Source organism: Lycorma delicatula, chromosome 2, assembly GCF_047948215.1.
Source record: "Lycorma delicatula isolate Av1 chromosome 2, ASM4794821v1, whole genome shotgun sequence".
NCBI lineage: Eukaryota > Metazoa > Arthropoda > Insecta > Hemiptera > Fulgoridae > Lycorma > Lycorma delicatula.
Window position 1 is genome coordinate 12,813,420 of NC_134456.1, and position 16,794 is coordinate 12,830,213.

At 29.4% G+C, this 16,794-nt stretch overlaps 1 protein-coding gene and 1 pseudogene across 1 annotated transcript; one reads left to right on the plus strand and one right to left on the minus strand.

Annotated features, from left to right (window-relative positions):
- The window catches only part of LOC142320121 (juvenile hormone esterase-like), a 34,173-nt pseudogene extending 27,985 nt beyond the window's left edge, over nt 1-6,188 (minus strand).
- A 1,445-nt stretch (nt 6,189-7,633) lies between these two features.
- Nucleotides 7,634-16,618, plus strand: LOC142319834 (uncharacterized). Its single transcript, XM_075357507.1, has 4 exons — nt 7,634-7,830; nt 9,988-10,253; nt 10,750-11,030; nt 16,422-16,618. The coding sequence occupies exons 1-4, from the start codon at nt 7,681-7,683 to the stop codon at nt 16,616-16,618; spliced, it is 894 nt and encodes a 297-aa protein (XP_075213622.1). The 5' UTR covers nt 7,634-7,680.
- The last annotated feature ends 176 nt before the right edge of the window (nt 16,619-16,794 follow it).

The following is a 16,794-nucleotide window of genomic DNA, read 5'->3' on the forward strand; positions in this document are numbered from 1 at the left end:
TTAAGCTCTGTATCGCTGTGGTCTGCCCATGATTTTTTTGTTGAATGAGATGATAAAACAGAATTCATCTAAGTATACAATCGCCTGGCTACATTTCTAAAATCACTGATTGCCTGTAAATATAAAATCCTTTACTACCTTATATGTTTTTCAACTAAAATTTTCCTTTTGTTTTCTATTTGTGCCGCTTGAAACCTAAGTTTTCACAATTTTTCTCAAACTAGTTTTACTACCATTAAATTTAATTTTAATTTTCAATTCTTTACAGAGTTTAACTGCTGGCAGCTTCCTTATCTTCGAGTGAAATTCATTCACAGTTCGCCTAACCACGCCTTCAAAATCATCTAACCCGATAATCGGTTTAGACTATACCCTTTTCATTTTTTGGGTCGATGAACGAAGGTTCTGGCTACTCAAATCGAAGAAGTTTTATATTTGCCGCATATCTAAGCAACAGGATCTCTCTTCTACAATGTGGTGTCATTATTCCGGCTTCCGACATTAGACTAGTCGTCGGACTTATACGGAAAGACCTCCTTTTTTTGCCGTGGGACCCACTAAAAACCATCTCCCTCACGCAGGGTGGTGATGGATCTGATGTAAAGGCATAACACACCCGCGTCACAGGCTCTCTTCTCATTCAAACCAATATTTACATAACACATTCAGAGGCTATTTACACTCAATATTTACAATTAGTGATACATACAACTCAGAATTTACACTATAGCTATGCCGGCCTCAGACAACAGGAACGCGTCCCGCAGGAGCCATTAGTGACAACAATGCTAAGAGTCCCCCGCCACCACCATCAAAGGCTGTCTCCCATGACCTTCTTCAACCTACCTCTTCTGGTCCTCCTCCATTAGTTTCTGCTGGAGCACCCTTATATAATACCAGGCACCCGAACGACCCATGACCCAACAACCATTGAGCCGTCCAGAAGTCCACCTCTATGCAGTCTGTTGGCCCAGGCAGCCAGCTCCGGGATCAGTAGATTATAAGTAGATCTAACGTTCTACTTATAATTGCTAGATATATCCTGAGCAGATCTAAATCTACTCAAGATCTAAAGGTTCCTGAACCATCATTTAAGATAATGAAATCAGAATTCAGCAGGAGGAACCTTTCCAATTCTCTTCAGTCATCCGCCAGTAATATGGGTGAGGGAATCTGAGCAATTAGTAGTGCTGTCATCCTCCTAATCAAAATTTGGCAAGTACACGTTGCATATAGTGGACGCTTCATTCTGACTGCAAGTGTTTGCATATTTGTATTTATTTCAACCTTTCTTCTTTTCCATGACACGAACAGCTTTGTGTTCGTTAAGAACACGCCCGTATAGCTCCCGGTCTCTGAATCTAAGACCATCAAAGACGCGGACGATGACGGACGTAGATCGGCGCCTGGTTCAGGCGTCAATTGAGAGGCGGGAATCTCAGGGACCACGACAATAGTAGTTGCACCAGTCACCTTCTCAGGCAAACAGAACGCCCTGTGTGGTTTTTGGTGGCCTCTGTGGTTTAGACACCACCTCGGTTGTAGAAGGCTTGGGAGCCTTCGTAGAATAATGCGAGCAGTCACTCTGCTTGCACCACCATCCAAAACGTCGCGCAAACTCACTGGAGCTTCTGGTTTAGTACATGTCTTCTTGTGGTCAGAATCGCTTTTATTCATAGTAGACTGAGAGTCTGGAGACTGTACTTTTATCAAAGATTAAATTCCTTGTGAGCGAGAGATTTCATTCTATTATCTATAATTCTCTCACTGATGGTAGCCAATGTTGGCCCAATTTTGCCGATGAGCTGGTCTCTATCAACAGCAGTTGGAGCAGAAACTGCAGCCGCAGCCTGACATAAGTTGTTGCTCTAGGCTAGCGTGCGCTTACAATCCTCTTTGCTTCGAAGAAGCTGACCTGCAGGGTTTTGACTTCCTGCACAGCTACCTCGTTTTTATAAGCAGGACAATTCTTCGATCTACATGAGTGTTGTCCTTTACGGTTTACGCAGAAAGGAGGATCCTTGCGTGTATCTCATTCATGATTTTATGCCCTTTCACTCCAAGCAGCGGTGTGGCCAAAACGGTGACACCTGAAACATCTCATGGATTGCAGGGTTAGCTTGTTGAAGGTAAGGACATGAGAAGCAGACAGAAGAACTTCGCCTTTTCTTCTCATGTTCAGTCTTCGGCTTTCAATAACTGGTGTCAACTTCTCTACAATTTCCTGCTCTGTGCAATTGAGTAGATACCGACAAACCACGACACCCTTTGAGGTATTGAGAGTGCTGCGAGTATCGACTCGTACAGCAAACTACCTATCTTCTTTAGTCCAATGATATTCTGCGACTGGATATCATTAACCATCTCTACATGAAGTCCGTTGTATGTTTTATGGATCTCCTTTAATGATCCTCCAGCACAAATGTTTATCTCCTAAAAAATAAGGAAGGACTTATCCTCAAAAAATTGCAATCCTCTCTACTAACAACCAGATATTTTGGTTTACCAAAGTTATTCTGCAATAGATCTCTCTGTATGTACTCTCTCCTTTTCGCCTTTAGGCAAAACTGGTTAGTTCCAAACGAGGATGTTTGCGTGAACTCTATCGCATTTATTGATTGTACAATTTGTATGGTGTTCAATATCCCTTCTGTAGCAAGGCTACTTACCAGGGTACACCTCCACTCTAGGGCTACAAACACTGGACATCCGGTCCGGTGCTCTGGTGTAACCGGCATATGTCCTGGCAGAGAGCGGATGCGCAATCTCTGCACTGACTCTAGGCCCTTTTTATTATTTTTATCAAAATAAAAATATTAAAAATTTCAATGTAAGTTTGAATATTGAAGCAAGATATATATTTTGGTTTTACTATTATTTTAATATTTACAAATCATATAATATCTATATGATTTGTAAATATTCATATTTTATAAATTATACGTATAGGTTATTCATATTTTATAAATTATATTATATGGTTTATATGTACACATACATTTCATAAATATTTATATTTACTTCATTCATGGGATTATTAAATAAATTTTTTATACTGCAATAAAATCAACTTATCTAGGAGATTAAATATCCAAGGCAACAATATATCTTATTAAATAAAGAATAAAAAAAGAACGGACATTTATAATATGCTTATATTATCACTGTTTCTGATATCTGAAATAAAACTTTATAATCTGAACACTGTGTCATTTAAAAGATCCCAATTTATATTATAGTATACAACTTTATTACATACTTATCAACCTACATTGTTATTATGTCGTCCGCTTAATATGAGTGTCAGTTTCTTTTTTATTATATTGCTGAATCATTGTTTATTTTTTTATACTCTGCAATGTTTTTTTTTTTTTTTGGCTGCTAGCACAAATTAACTTATATGAGCTGGAATTACCTGCAAACATGAGAGTTACACTAAATTATTCCTTGAAAGCCTGCTTTCTTTTATAAAAGCTCATGATTGACAGGAAGTGAATGACTCGTTCAAGCCATAAGCTATATAGTGCAATAGACTGGTCCAAGCATGTAAGATTCACGTCCCTGTTCGAACCCAAATTTGTAAGCTTCAGGTCCCAGTTCGGGCACGAATTTGTTAGCTTCTTAGAGAACATCAAATTTAAATTTTTCACAAAAAATAAACATTTATCATATTTAAAAAATTAACTTTTAATGAATAAAAAATGAACTTACTATTGTTGGGATTTACGAAACACTGTACAATGCTGCTTATGTTGCTCTCTCGAGTTTTACAAAAAAACAGTTACAATAACTCAGCACATCAAAAAATGTTACTAACCGCAATGCATAAATACACATTATTTATATAAAAAAAAAAAGAAACAATTAACTCATTGACTTAGAACACCCATAATTAGTCTACTTGAATTTGTTGAACCACTATTACGTATTTACTTGTATATATCAGAATTTTACAAAATATCTTATTAATACTTATAATACTAAGGAATTGGCCAATCCAAAATTAATTATAAATAATTTTGAACATAAATTGTCATTATAACATGTTACATTTTTAATAATAATTTTTTTTAATGTTTTTTTTTAAAGTCGACAGGTAAGAAATCTTCTAACGAATACATGAAATCCAACACATTACTGTCTCTTTCTGATGGTGTCACGGGTCTAACCCCACTACCATTTCTACGAATTATACAGTCTGTGTGAGTGCGTGTACTCAAGCAAACGTGACGTTTTATACAGGAAATGTTTGTTCAAATTTCAAGCTTGATGTCATACTTGTTAAAATTTTATTTTCAGAAATAATTTGTGATAAGTAATGAATCACGTTGCGATTATCCAAAAACTGTTTTTGAATAAATCTAATTAACTTATGGGTTTAAAATTCGTCCGTCGAAGTATTAATTAATTTAATTCAGCCTTGAGCTTAATTTAAGTCAAAATTTATATCGGTTACAAGCATTATCATTCCTTTAGCATCTGTTGGAAGTTTACTCTACACCTGCACATGTTTGGTTGTAATAGCTGGAATAAATTTTTTTATTAAAAAATTATTATTATTTAATTATTTTGTACATAAGTAACTTATACACAAGTGTCGATTATTTAATATGGACACCTGTAATAAATTCAATAATTTACCTTAAATCTTAGCGATCCAACTGGAGGTTTTGCATATGGAATTCCTTTAAATGCATAATATTCAATGTTGTTCAAAGTAGACCTTCTTCTGCCTCCCCTTAATAATCCTTGGTCTATTCTGACTATCAAATTGTCATCAGTAACTTTACTCTGTAACAAGCTAACTGAGATTACAATGTAGGCATTTGAAAATTAAAAAAATTATTGAAAAAATTCACTGTATATCCTTTATTTATTTTTTTTTTTGTGTTTGAATGTATTGTAAAATAAAATAAGGAAATGTAAAAAATAAGGTCTGTTTTGAATAAAAACTGAAAACAGAATGTGATAAAGAAATAGGAACATTTTAAATACATTCTGGATTATGTACATTTCACATTACTTGTTAAACTTTAAAAAGAATAAACACATAGATGAGCAGTAGAAATCATGCCCAGTAACCGGTTAGAAAACTCACTTTTCAACTAAACTTACGTTAGACGTTAAGTGATGATGTAATTTTCATTACTAGTCAGCCAAATAATGAATAATTTGTTTAGAATGTCAAGAAATGTTATGCCATTCACATTGCCATCAGTAAAAAGAAAAGTTCATAAACAAGCCTTTAGTTAAATGAACAGATACCATTCGACCGTTTGCTACAAATGTTATAGTACTTTTAATCCAAAAATGACAAAAAAAATTAAAAGATTTTTTGCTTATCCCTTTATGGAAGTTTGAATAAGATTATGTTTCTTTGATTAGTAAGTTTAATAAAAAATAAATTAGTTTTATCTCAAGTAAAATTGATTTCTTACCAAAATATAACGTACGAGTAAAACATCCTGCAAACTCCAAAACGTTAGAAAAATAAAAATAGCTTTATAGTCTATTTTATTGTAGGTGTGCTATTACATATTTTCTTAATTAATACTTTAATATCACTAATGATAAATTTAACTAAGTTGTGGAAAAAAATTACCTATATTGTTTTAAAAATTTGTACATTGCTTAGTTTTAAATATTTCAATTATTTAAAAAATATTCAATATAATAATTTTCTTAGAGTAGAGTACCAACATCTAGAAATTTTTATCTCTATTAAAATAATTAAATTTATTTTTGTATTGTCCATAATGGTACTTTTGTTCATCTTCATGAAATTCCATTGTTTCTAAAAAATCTTACATTGGTTGTTACCAATAATCACATAAATTCAAGTAAAAATCGCCTACTTGAGATTGCTCTTTCCCATATAATTCAGATAACTTTAATTATAGTGTATCATATATTTATTTAGTTTTTTATCTAAAATAAAAAATTAAGCTATTTACCTTTACTTTTTCACAAATGCAAAATATTCCTGCATAAATTACTATTGCAATAGAAAACAATAAAAATAATAATTTTGGCATTTCTGAATACCTAGTTTGTAGAGGAGTTAAAACTAACTTAGATATGTTATAAAATATAATAATGTTAGATATGTTATTTCTAATTGTTAAAAAATACATTAAAATTTCAAGATGAACTGATATTATCAAATAGTTAATAATACTGATCAGCAGAAGAAGATATAAACTATGAAAAGTAATTTGTTACTATATAAATCAGTGTTATCAACATAATTTAGATGTTTTCTTTTTAAAGTGCTAATGCAACATTAAAAAATTTGAGATAATTATACGTGTTTAATGACACTAGGTGATGCTACATTATTATCTTTTGTTTTGTACTATTAATCACTGTTTATTATATATTTATTGTGATTGTAGATAGCAACTATTCACCTGTCAATAAGCTACACTTCACTTAAATTATTTGATTTATAGGAGATAGTCAGCATCTGTATCTCAGATGGTAGTGATAATGAATGAAAAATGTTAGGCTCTCTGGGATTGATTTTCAATTTTTGAGAATTTTTTATATAGATTTTTAATTCAATTCATATGCTCAAAGCTATGTATGAGTAAAAAAAAACATGAGTACTTATGAAATTATTTAAATATTTAACAAACATTATAGTCTAAATAAATTTAAGCATTTGACTAATTCAACTGTTGTGAATCAGAAAACTATTTTGTTTTTAAAATTTGATACTTTCAACAATTTGAATTTTTAATTTTTTTTCATTAGATAACTTAACCACTGTTTTGGCATTCTATTCAATCCCAGACAGGAACAGAATTCCTGGACTGGCGTGTGTGAAGTAACATTTTCGCTACTGCACCGCCAATTAAAAGATGCTAAAGCTGAACTACCTATTAAAAGTTGAATGCTTGCTCTCAAATTTAGCCAATTTAAGAAAGAACTGCCACTGATTAAGATTTTACCATACTGTAGCTCAATAATATAATATAAAAAAATTCCCTATAAATATAAAAGTTATTTAAAATTTCACTATGGGAACGTAGAAAAGAATGCCATGAATTGTGCGTATTACTTAAATATTTAATATATAATACTCACCAGTCTGGAAGTAAGTTACAAAGAATCTAATGATAAGCTACCATGGTGTCATAATAATAAACTTCCAAGAGATGCTAAAGCTTTGCACACTATACTGCATTATAAATAAGCTACTCCACAATTAAACGGAATTGCTTCAGGATTTTTCTAAATGGATCTAGGGAAACTATTTTAAATACTTCTTTAAACCCACATAAGACTAATTACAAAATAAAAATTAGTTTTATTTATTTATTCATTTTTGAAATTTAGTTAGAGCATTCTTTCCACAAGGAAAGGCATGTGGTAACTCTCTGTGTCAGTCTGACAGTAACTGGGTGGGTATTATTAGCATAATGTTTTATGGTGTATTTTCACAGGACTGATTGCAATTAACAGTTACGGTATCATTACATTTATTACTTCATTGTGTATAATAATAATATTTATTATTTAATATTTAGCGACTTTTATTTATTACTACTTTTTTTGTTTTATGTGTTAATGTCATTTATTTGCCTCATCATCAGTTTTGTGTTTTGTTTTTGTATTCAATTTCCAAATAATGAATTATTCCGTAATCCTTTATATTCTTTTGTTAAAACAACAACAATGATGGCAGGAGAATTTGAATATAAAGATTTATTCAGTGAACATGGACCTGATTTATATGCTAGTAGATTAGTTTTCTTATTATTCATTTGGTTGGCAACCGTTGTTTTGATGAATCTTATGGTTGGCTTGGCAGTCAGTGATATAAAGGTAAGTTTAACTATTTATTTTGCAACCTCCAAGCTAGTCACAGATTCAAAATAAAAAAGTGAATTAACTGAAATTCCTCTGTAAGCTGGAACAAAACCTTTTGTTAAAGTTTAGTGAAAATTATTTCTTAGAGAATGTGTAAAATTTTATTTCTTTCTCTGTAAAAAGGTTTTCTTAAATAAGACAGCCCAGTCATGTAACCCAAAATTTTAAATTGTATCTCTTAGCAGGAAGAATACATGAGAAAATTGTTATATTGTTGGTAACACTGAATTTTTTTCTTAATGTGGTATGAATGTGAATAAATATAACCCTAGTCATATTTATTTTGTTTGAGTTGAGATGTAAAATGAGTTTTTCTTGTGATTAACAAGTTTTTACTTTAGACACTTTTTATTAATAATGAACTTTTATAAAAAGGCTTTTGAATTATTTTGAAACATATTTCCTGACTTGAGCTAAATTAATAAAATATAAAATGTTTGCCTAATTATGTTTGTAATATGATGAGGTACAAGATAATATCAATGGTAGTCATTTCTCTCTATCGATAATCAAATTGTTTGTTAATGACATTAAAAACTGCTACTGAAGTTTCCTGGATGGACACTGTGTAAATTATCTTTCACGGATAAAATTTCTAAAACAATAGTTTCAAGATCGATGCATCACTTAAAATTACAACTTCACAAAACTGTAATTGTTCAAACTGATAGATAGATACTTTACATTCATATTTATGCATTTAAACTACTTTAATGAAATAATTGTAATATACATTTTTTTCAAAAACATTAGAAAAATGGATCTTAGAAGAAAGGATGCACCTCATAAATTTAAACCCGTTTCAAATGTGAATAAGAAATACATGTACAAAGAAATTTTAATAATTTTCAAAAATATAGTTCTAAAAATGTTATCGATTACAAAATATTTATTCATTTCCTGAGAAACAAAACACTTGCATCATTTGTGACACCTTGATTAAATGTAGGCAAGAAATTATTATGAATATAAAAAATAATATAGTCTTTCTAGTTCCAAAAAATGTTTGGAAGTACATTTAAAAGTCTATTACGTAAAATTCAACTTTATTGAATGTGGGATTATTTAAGGTTAAAAATGGGGATTTTTGCAAATATTAAAAAAAAGAAATATTGGTATTCTTAGAAAAAAGTCAAGAGCAAAATTATCTTTTTGTTTGATATATATATTCTTTTTAAATTTCTATTTAGTCCAATGGGCTATAGAGAGTCTAGTGGTTAACTCATCACAAATCAGCTGATTTTTAATAGCTAATTTTTGAACTTTTACAAATCCTAGTAAAAGTTAGTTGCTTTTATTTGGATTTATATACTAGACAGTGGATACCAGTGTACTTTGGTGGTTGGGGTTCAGTAACCACCACATGTCTCAGGAATGGTTGGCCTGAGACTGTACATGACTACACCTCATTTACATGCCATACATAACATTCTCATCTCATTGGGCTGTTGAGAGGGTTGCTTACTGTTCACGAGTTGAATCGATTGCAACATACACATCACAAAAATATTTACATGATAAAATTTTATTGAGACTAAAATTTTCATTACATTTTAACACCCTGTTTTAATTTAAACAAAAATATTTTTTAGCTTGTGTTTTAAAAATTACATAAAACAAAAACTACAAAAAATCAAAGTATATAATGTTAAAAGTATATTCAATTTCCTTCAATTACACAGTTGAAATCCTTATCAATAAAGAAAAATAAATTGGGGAACTCAATAAATTTTATTCCTGGGCACAATGTTTAGCATTATGACCAATAGAAATTTTTTTAAATACATTGTCACCTGTCAAAATAAAAAAAATCAAATTAATAAAACTGTTGGGACTGTTTTATAGCTTGAGCAGTTTTATAACTGAGTTTTACTGGGAAACTCCAAATATATCAACATAAGCTTTCTTTTGTGTCTAGTCGTCATGCACATAGAAAGGCAAAATGACAAACACAGTGTGTACCATGAGATTTTAGAATCGTAGAATGAAATTATCTTCACAATTATTTATTTTGATTTATTACATACTTAAAAAAATAATAATAATTAGCATAATACTAGAATAGGTTTATTTATTAATTTATTTTAATCTGTGACCTTAATTTTTTAACAGGATTTATTGATTGAAGGTCATGTGAAATGTCTAAGAAAACAAGTTGAATTTGTATCACATTTTGAGAAATTTGCAACTCATGGGTTATTGAAACGAACACCCATCCAACATATGTTAAAGAAAAGACATCAGGTACCCACAAAATTAGATATAGAGCCAAATGCTGCTGCTGCTAACATTAAATTTAAACATAGACTTCCTGATACTTTGTTGGAAGCAATTGTAAAAATCGGTATTAGAAATGAGGAGAAAGAAAAACACGGCAAGTAAGTATACCTGCTAGTTTTAATTTTAATATTCACATTTTTTGATGGTTTATTAAATACAAATATAAAAATAAATGAAAGCATATGAACCACCATGTATTTACATTAAGGACTGTTCAGAAAATTCTTGGTCTAAAACTGAGGTGAGGAAAGTATGACCAAATGACTGATATTTGTCAAGTACAATCCTTTAGATGGCATGCTGTGAATTTTCAGACAAGTGCTTTTAGTTACTTGTTTATGGTGACTTAGTAAAGCAAACATGTATTGTTGTTCACTACGCTTTATTTAGGACATTAAGTAATGTTATTTTTAAATTCAATACCTTTAATATTGAAAAATTTTTTAAAATTTCTGAAAAATATTGTGGTTCTTTGTCAGGCCCATGAACCTTCTGAACAATCCTCATACTGATACGTTTATATTTTAAAAGTAATAAATTAGGAAATAAATGTTTTTTTTTTACAGGAAATGATAAAAATTTATTTTGTTACAGGAAACAATTTTCATTTCCACCATGTGTAAGACACAGTTATTATGATCCATCTAATATGCTGAGAGTAAGTAATATATTGACTATAGATGGTGGTAATAAATCTACTCCAGTTGAACGTGAGTTGTACAGTCAAGTGCATGATATAAAACATATGTTACAATTCGTTACTGAAAATCAAAATAACTCTAGTACCAGAGTGAGCAGTGATGAAGATGATGAAGAACTGAACTCTAAAGTATATTCCTTACTAAGAAAGATGAGTCAACCCAAAAGAAGTCATAGTAATATTACCGGCAGGAACTTAGGCAAGTAACTGATTGTATTATTTTGTAATAACCGACTTTATAGTTAAAAAAGCGATGCGTTTTTATTTAGCATACGCATTTGCAATGTGACACAAATAAAGCACCTGACATAAAACTGGAATCAATAAGAGTTGCTTTCTTTAAGAGAAATAATATTTACTACAATGCCAGTTCCTGTCGTGAATAACATATTATGTCGTTTGCAGAATTAAATGATTTTTCCTTAATTTAGCATGGTAATTTGTGATATTATAGTTAGATCACTGAATATGCCAACAAAAAATTGATTCATGTCTTACTTTAGCTAGTACATGCAGGGCATAGGGTTTTATGTGGAATTTGTCTTATAACTTGGTCGACTTTGATTATTGCTATCTTTATGTCAGTGATAGTTTCTTATGATCACAATAAAAGAATATCTTTTAAGATTTACCTGATGGTTTGGCACAGACCATTATGGTTATAGGTACTAATAAAATGCCAACAACATACAGTAAATTATAGGTTAACTTTAGGTTAAGATTCAGGTTAAGTTTAGGAAGCAGATTACTGATGGTTTTAACCATTAGAACTTCATCTACACATCATGTTGTTGTGGAACCACTAATTAATGGGTTGCAGTTTATCATTTTACACAGGACCTAATTAGTTTGTTTATTAGATTAAGTAAACTATTAATTTGTTTATTAACATCTTTATTATATAATTAAGTATAATTGGATTAGTTATGGCTGAGTGATTTTTAAAAAAAATATTGTCCAGTATAATTTTTTAATCTTGTTCATTTTTTTCACTATAATTTATAACCATACAGTTTTTGTATTTTACTTTACTGGCTATGTAGATATATGCTGTTGTAACAGCCAAAGCTATATTGAAAAAGTATATAGACCACTAAAAAAAATTTAAAAAACTGGTTTATTTTAAGTTTTATGCCTAAGGAGACATTAAAAAAAGTTTTTAACCAAAAAATAGATTTAAATAATCTGTGAAAAAAATTTTAATCCACTGTTCCCAAGTCCAAAAAAATCTGTTTTTTCAGATGGATTTTTGTGAGTATATACGTACATATGTATGTTTGCCTGTAATTGATCTTATAAATTTGGTCTCTGCTAACTAATTGTGTTCAAACTTTGTAGACAGGTACTACCTTGGGAGAGAAAGAATGTGTTAAATTTTTTGCAAAAAGGAGGTGTTTTGGCTGAAATAAAGTCTCAAATCATTGCTGGGCCACTTTAACAAAAAGCTTTTCTTACAAAAGTTGAATTTTTTTTTATCAAGATCATAAATTACCAAAAATGATTATTTTATATCTACCCCTTCCCAAAAAAATAGCTACATATTTTTCTTCTTTTAGCTTTATTTTGCTTCAGAAAAGGTGTAATGAATGGGTAACAAAAAATACTTTTTAAATTGTAATTATTTGATAGCCCTTACTCTTTAGTATTTCTTGGGAAAAAAATAATTAGCAAAAAGTTTTCACCTCCCTACAAAATTACAATTTGTTTATTTAGAATTACGGCTGTATCTTTGTATTTTTTAAACAATTTTACTATCACCACTTAGAAATTATTTTCTTAAAAATTAATTAAACTCGAACGTTTTCTCTTGACTATAGGACCCCCAAAATGAAAAAAAAACTTTTTCTCGATTTAAAATTTTTAACACTCAAAACATATTTCTATTAAACAATACCCCTCCCTTGATCCTAAATTTAAAAAAAACCAATATAATTTTAAAAATTTTGATTTTAAACACAAAAAACAGTAGTAATATATGATAATTTTTTTGTAAAGAGATATTTGAATTGTATAACTTAAGACTATGACAATGCATGTGAGTTTATATATAACTGTTGTGAATTCATTTTATATTAATTAATGTATAAAAAAATTATTTACTTCACATCAGAAAAAAATTAATATTATCTTTACAAGAAAAATAAGTAACTGAATATATAAAACTATATAACTTTGAGTACAATGATGTTAGAACAAAAATGATAATGTAAAAAAATTAAGATTATGAAATTCCTTTAATTTGATTTTTTGAAAAAAAAAATTATCACACATTATTATTTTAACGTTTCAACAAATTTTAATTAATGAAATATCAAATTAAAAAAGTTAATACATAATTTATTCTTTAATAAAAAAAAATTGTTACATAAATTTTTTTTAACTCTTATTTTAATTATTCTTCCCCCCCCCCCCTAAAAAAGTGATTGATTTCTTGAATAATTACATAATTTGATCAGTTTTGAACTTTCTAATAAAGAAATAAAATATAAATTGAAGGAAAAATTATCTCTCTAAACCTTTTGTTTTAGAATGTTTTGTAAAAAAGAACGCTTATTATTTTTTTCGTACGAAACAAAAAAAAAATCCAGAGAATTTAAAAAGAATTGATAAATTTTTTTAAAAGTTATTTTTAAAAAAATTATATTTTATCACTTTTCACCTTCACTTTAGTAAACTAATGTGAAAACTAGGATGTTCAAGAATGTTAATGAGTAAAACAAAACATGTCAGAAAAATAATTAATGATCTCTTAATTATTTCCTTAATCATTGTCAATTTCTATTGTACTATATTTGCTAAAAATAATCAAAGATTTATGTTAATAAAGTTTATGAAAAATAAGTTTCAATTTTTTTATTATTGCACCATAGCGATCATTTTATAATAAAATTTAACTAAAATATTTGAAAAAGTAAGAATTCAAAATTTTTAATTTTTCTCAAAGATATGTTTTCAGATTTTGTTAGTTTGTTTGGGGAAAGGTTTTAATTTTGTGTTTTTAAATATGTCAGAATCAAATACTTCATTTAATAATTAACGTATTATAATAATAAATTATTATAAAGCAATTTATATAATATTATTAAATAATAATTTTAGAATAAACTGAACCTGCCAGGTTAGTCTAGTGGTTAAATTCGTCATCGCAAAATCAGCTGATTTTTGAAGTCAAGAATTCTAATGTATCAGTCTCTATAACGGTAGTTGCTTTTATATGGATTTGAATGCTAGACTGTGAGTACTAGTGTTCTTTGGCGGTTAGGTTTCAATTAACCACACATTTCAGGAGGGGGTTGACCTGAATCTGTTACAGATACGTGCTTGTAAATGTAGCAGTACATTTACACTTAACATGGCATTACATCTTAATTTACATCAGGCCTGGCAAGCTGGTAGCAGTAATTGCATTTGCCTATACACACAAAACCCACACCTGGTAATAGCTGGAAAACTGGTTGGAGAAATATATATATATATATATATTTTAGAATAAACTGGTGGCTGTTTTTTTTTTTTAAACGAAAGGTATGCTTTTTTTTTCAATGAATTATTTGTAGCGTAATTTCATCTTTATAATTTAAATATAAATGAGAAGTAAAAAGAGAATGCATAAGTCAAAAATAAATAAGTAAACAAAAATAGTCATAATAATGAAAATAATGATAATGAAAACTTAAGTTATACTTTAACCATATAAAAATACTGCAAGTTATGCAGAGTAAGTTGGAAAAATAAAAATACCACAAAGTTAAAAAAATTCTTGTGCAATCCTGCACAAGACCAACTTTTCTTTATTTTATTTTGTTGTGTTACTTTTTCAAAAGGAACCAATTCTTCTAATCTAAAATTTTACAAAAAAAAGAATGAAAAAACTTTGATCTGTAAAAAGTAGTTACACCACAAAAGAACTCTACAATAAAAAAAAACAAGTTTCAACTCGCTCACCACTGCATAAGCACATATAGAAAATACACTACTTCATAGTCAAAATAACCTCATCTTTTTTTCAACTTAAATTGAGTGTAACTCAAGAAAAACTCAACTAATCATCAAATTTTCACATGTACAACTTCTGATGCTGCAGCATACCTAAATTTCTAAAATTTCTAAATTTGTGGTTTTGAAGATCTTTGACCAAAAAATTTCATACACAGGCCTAAACATATATATATATAAGGGAAACCAGATTTTAAAATAAGTTAATTTTTAAAATCCTCTCAATTAATCCTCAATTAAAATCCTCAATTAATAATTTTCTACTATAGATTAGACACAAATTAAAGTAAAACATTGGTAGAAAAAACAGATAAAATAATTAATTACAAACTGTTAAATTTATCTTAAATAATTTCTTCTTCTGATTATAATATTTTCTCTATCTAATTTATTTTATGAGTTTTTTTTTAATTGAAGTTTCTTTAATACTTCAAATGTAGTCTACAACTTTGTCAGGTAATCGGTTGTCAGCATTCACAGCTTGTACTACTTTTTCAAGTCTAGATATTTCATTTTCTAAAAAAGAATTTGTGAACTTTTCTTCTTATAGCTGCTATCTTTAGAAATTCATACTTGGAATCATACTTGTTAGTTTTCTTTTAGCAAACCAAGATGATTGTTATATGGCTAATGATGCCATAGTGAACTCAAATAAGTTTCTAATCTGGTAGCATGAAAGTTTGGCACATCCAAATTTTAACAATGTGGAAAAATTTTGAATCAAAATGTTACTACATATGAAGATAAAAATAAAAATTACACCTTATTCTACAAAACTTGTGTTCAGGGAAAACAACATTGTGAATCATTCAAAGTAATTCACAATCAACTGAAGTCGGAAACGTAATCCATGCTGATGTCTGTGTGATCCAATGGAAGTTGATTCAATAGGTGGCTCTTGTTACATGTTTTTATTGAAAGATGATTATTTGCATATAGATGGGTATATTTTTTAAAACATAAGCGTGAAGTTTATGTTAATTGTGAAACAATGTGAAAATCAAACGGGTCAGAAAATTAAAATCTTAAGAACAGATAATGGAAAGGAGTTGGTTAACCACAATGTGAAAAAACTTCTGACTCAGCAAGGAATAGAACATCAAACTACTGTTTCTTATAATTCTGAACAGAATGGTCATGCTGAACCAGAAATGTACAATCATTGAGGTAGCTAGAACGATACTGGCAGCAAAACATCTAAGCAATCACTTTGGGCTAATGCAGCAAATACCAGCTGTGTACCCAAGCTGGTATTTAAGCTAGTAGCTGTGTGTAATAGAACTGGGACAAGTACAGTTAAAGGTAAAGCATCTTATAAGTTATAGAATAATAATAAAAATTTTGATTTAAAAAAAATAAAACTACCAGAAGTGTGGTGTGGTACAGAAGTGTGGGTGCATATACAAAAAAAGAGAAATAAGCTTGATCTTAAAAATAGAAAGGGAATCTTTGTAGGTTATGGTGAAAGTACAAAAGGACTTTATTTTCCAGATGTGAATACAGTAACATTAGAGAGATGTTATTTTTGTTCCATCTAAAATTAATAATTTCTCACTTTTTGATTGTAAAGTCCGCGTGAAGAAAGAAGAACCTACATTTGAAGTTGAACATATTGAAAACATAATTAAGGATGTGACTGCAGATGAAAAATTAGAAAGAAGTTCTCTGAATGTGAACATACATACTCCTACTGACAGAAGACAGCTTCATCCTAGGGATCAGCTGCAGCCTCCAATTAAATATAATGATTATGACTGTCTTTGTTAGTGTGAGCAACACCGAAGAATCAACATCATATGAAGAAGCTAAACAGTCAAATCAGTTTTTGCTAAGCAGTGGCAGGAAGCTATGGAGGTTTGGTTGAAGTCATTAATTGAAAATGAAAGATGGGATGTTATTGATAAGCCAGAAATATATGATATTGACAACAATTTGGTTTATAG

Coding starts and splice junctions, on each gene's coding strand:
- LOC142319834 (XM_075357507.1), top strand. CDS start 7,681: ATGATGGCAGGAGAATTTGAATATAAAGATTTATTCAGTGAACATGGA. Junction 10,254..10,749: donor GAGAAAGAAAAACACGGCAA/GTAAGTATACCT, acceptor ATTTTGTTACAG/GAAACAATTTTCATTTCCAC. Junction 11,031..16,421: donor TCAACCCAAAAGAAGTCATA/GTAATATTACCG, acceptor TTGATTGTAAAG/TCCGCGTGAAGAAAGAAGAA.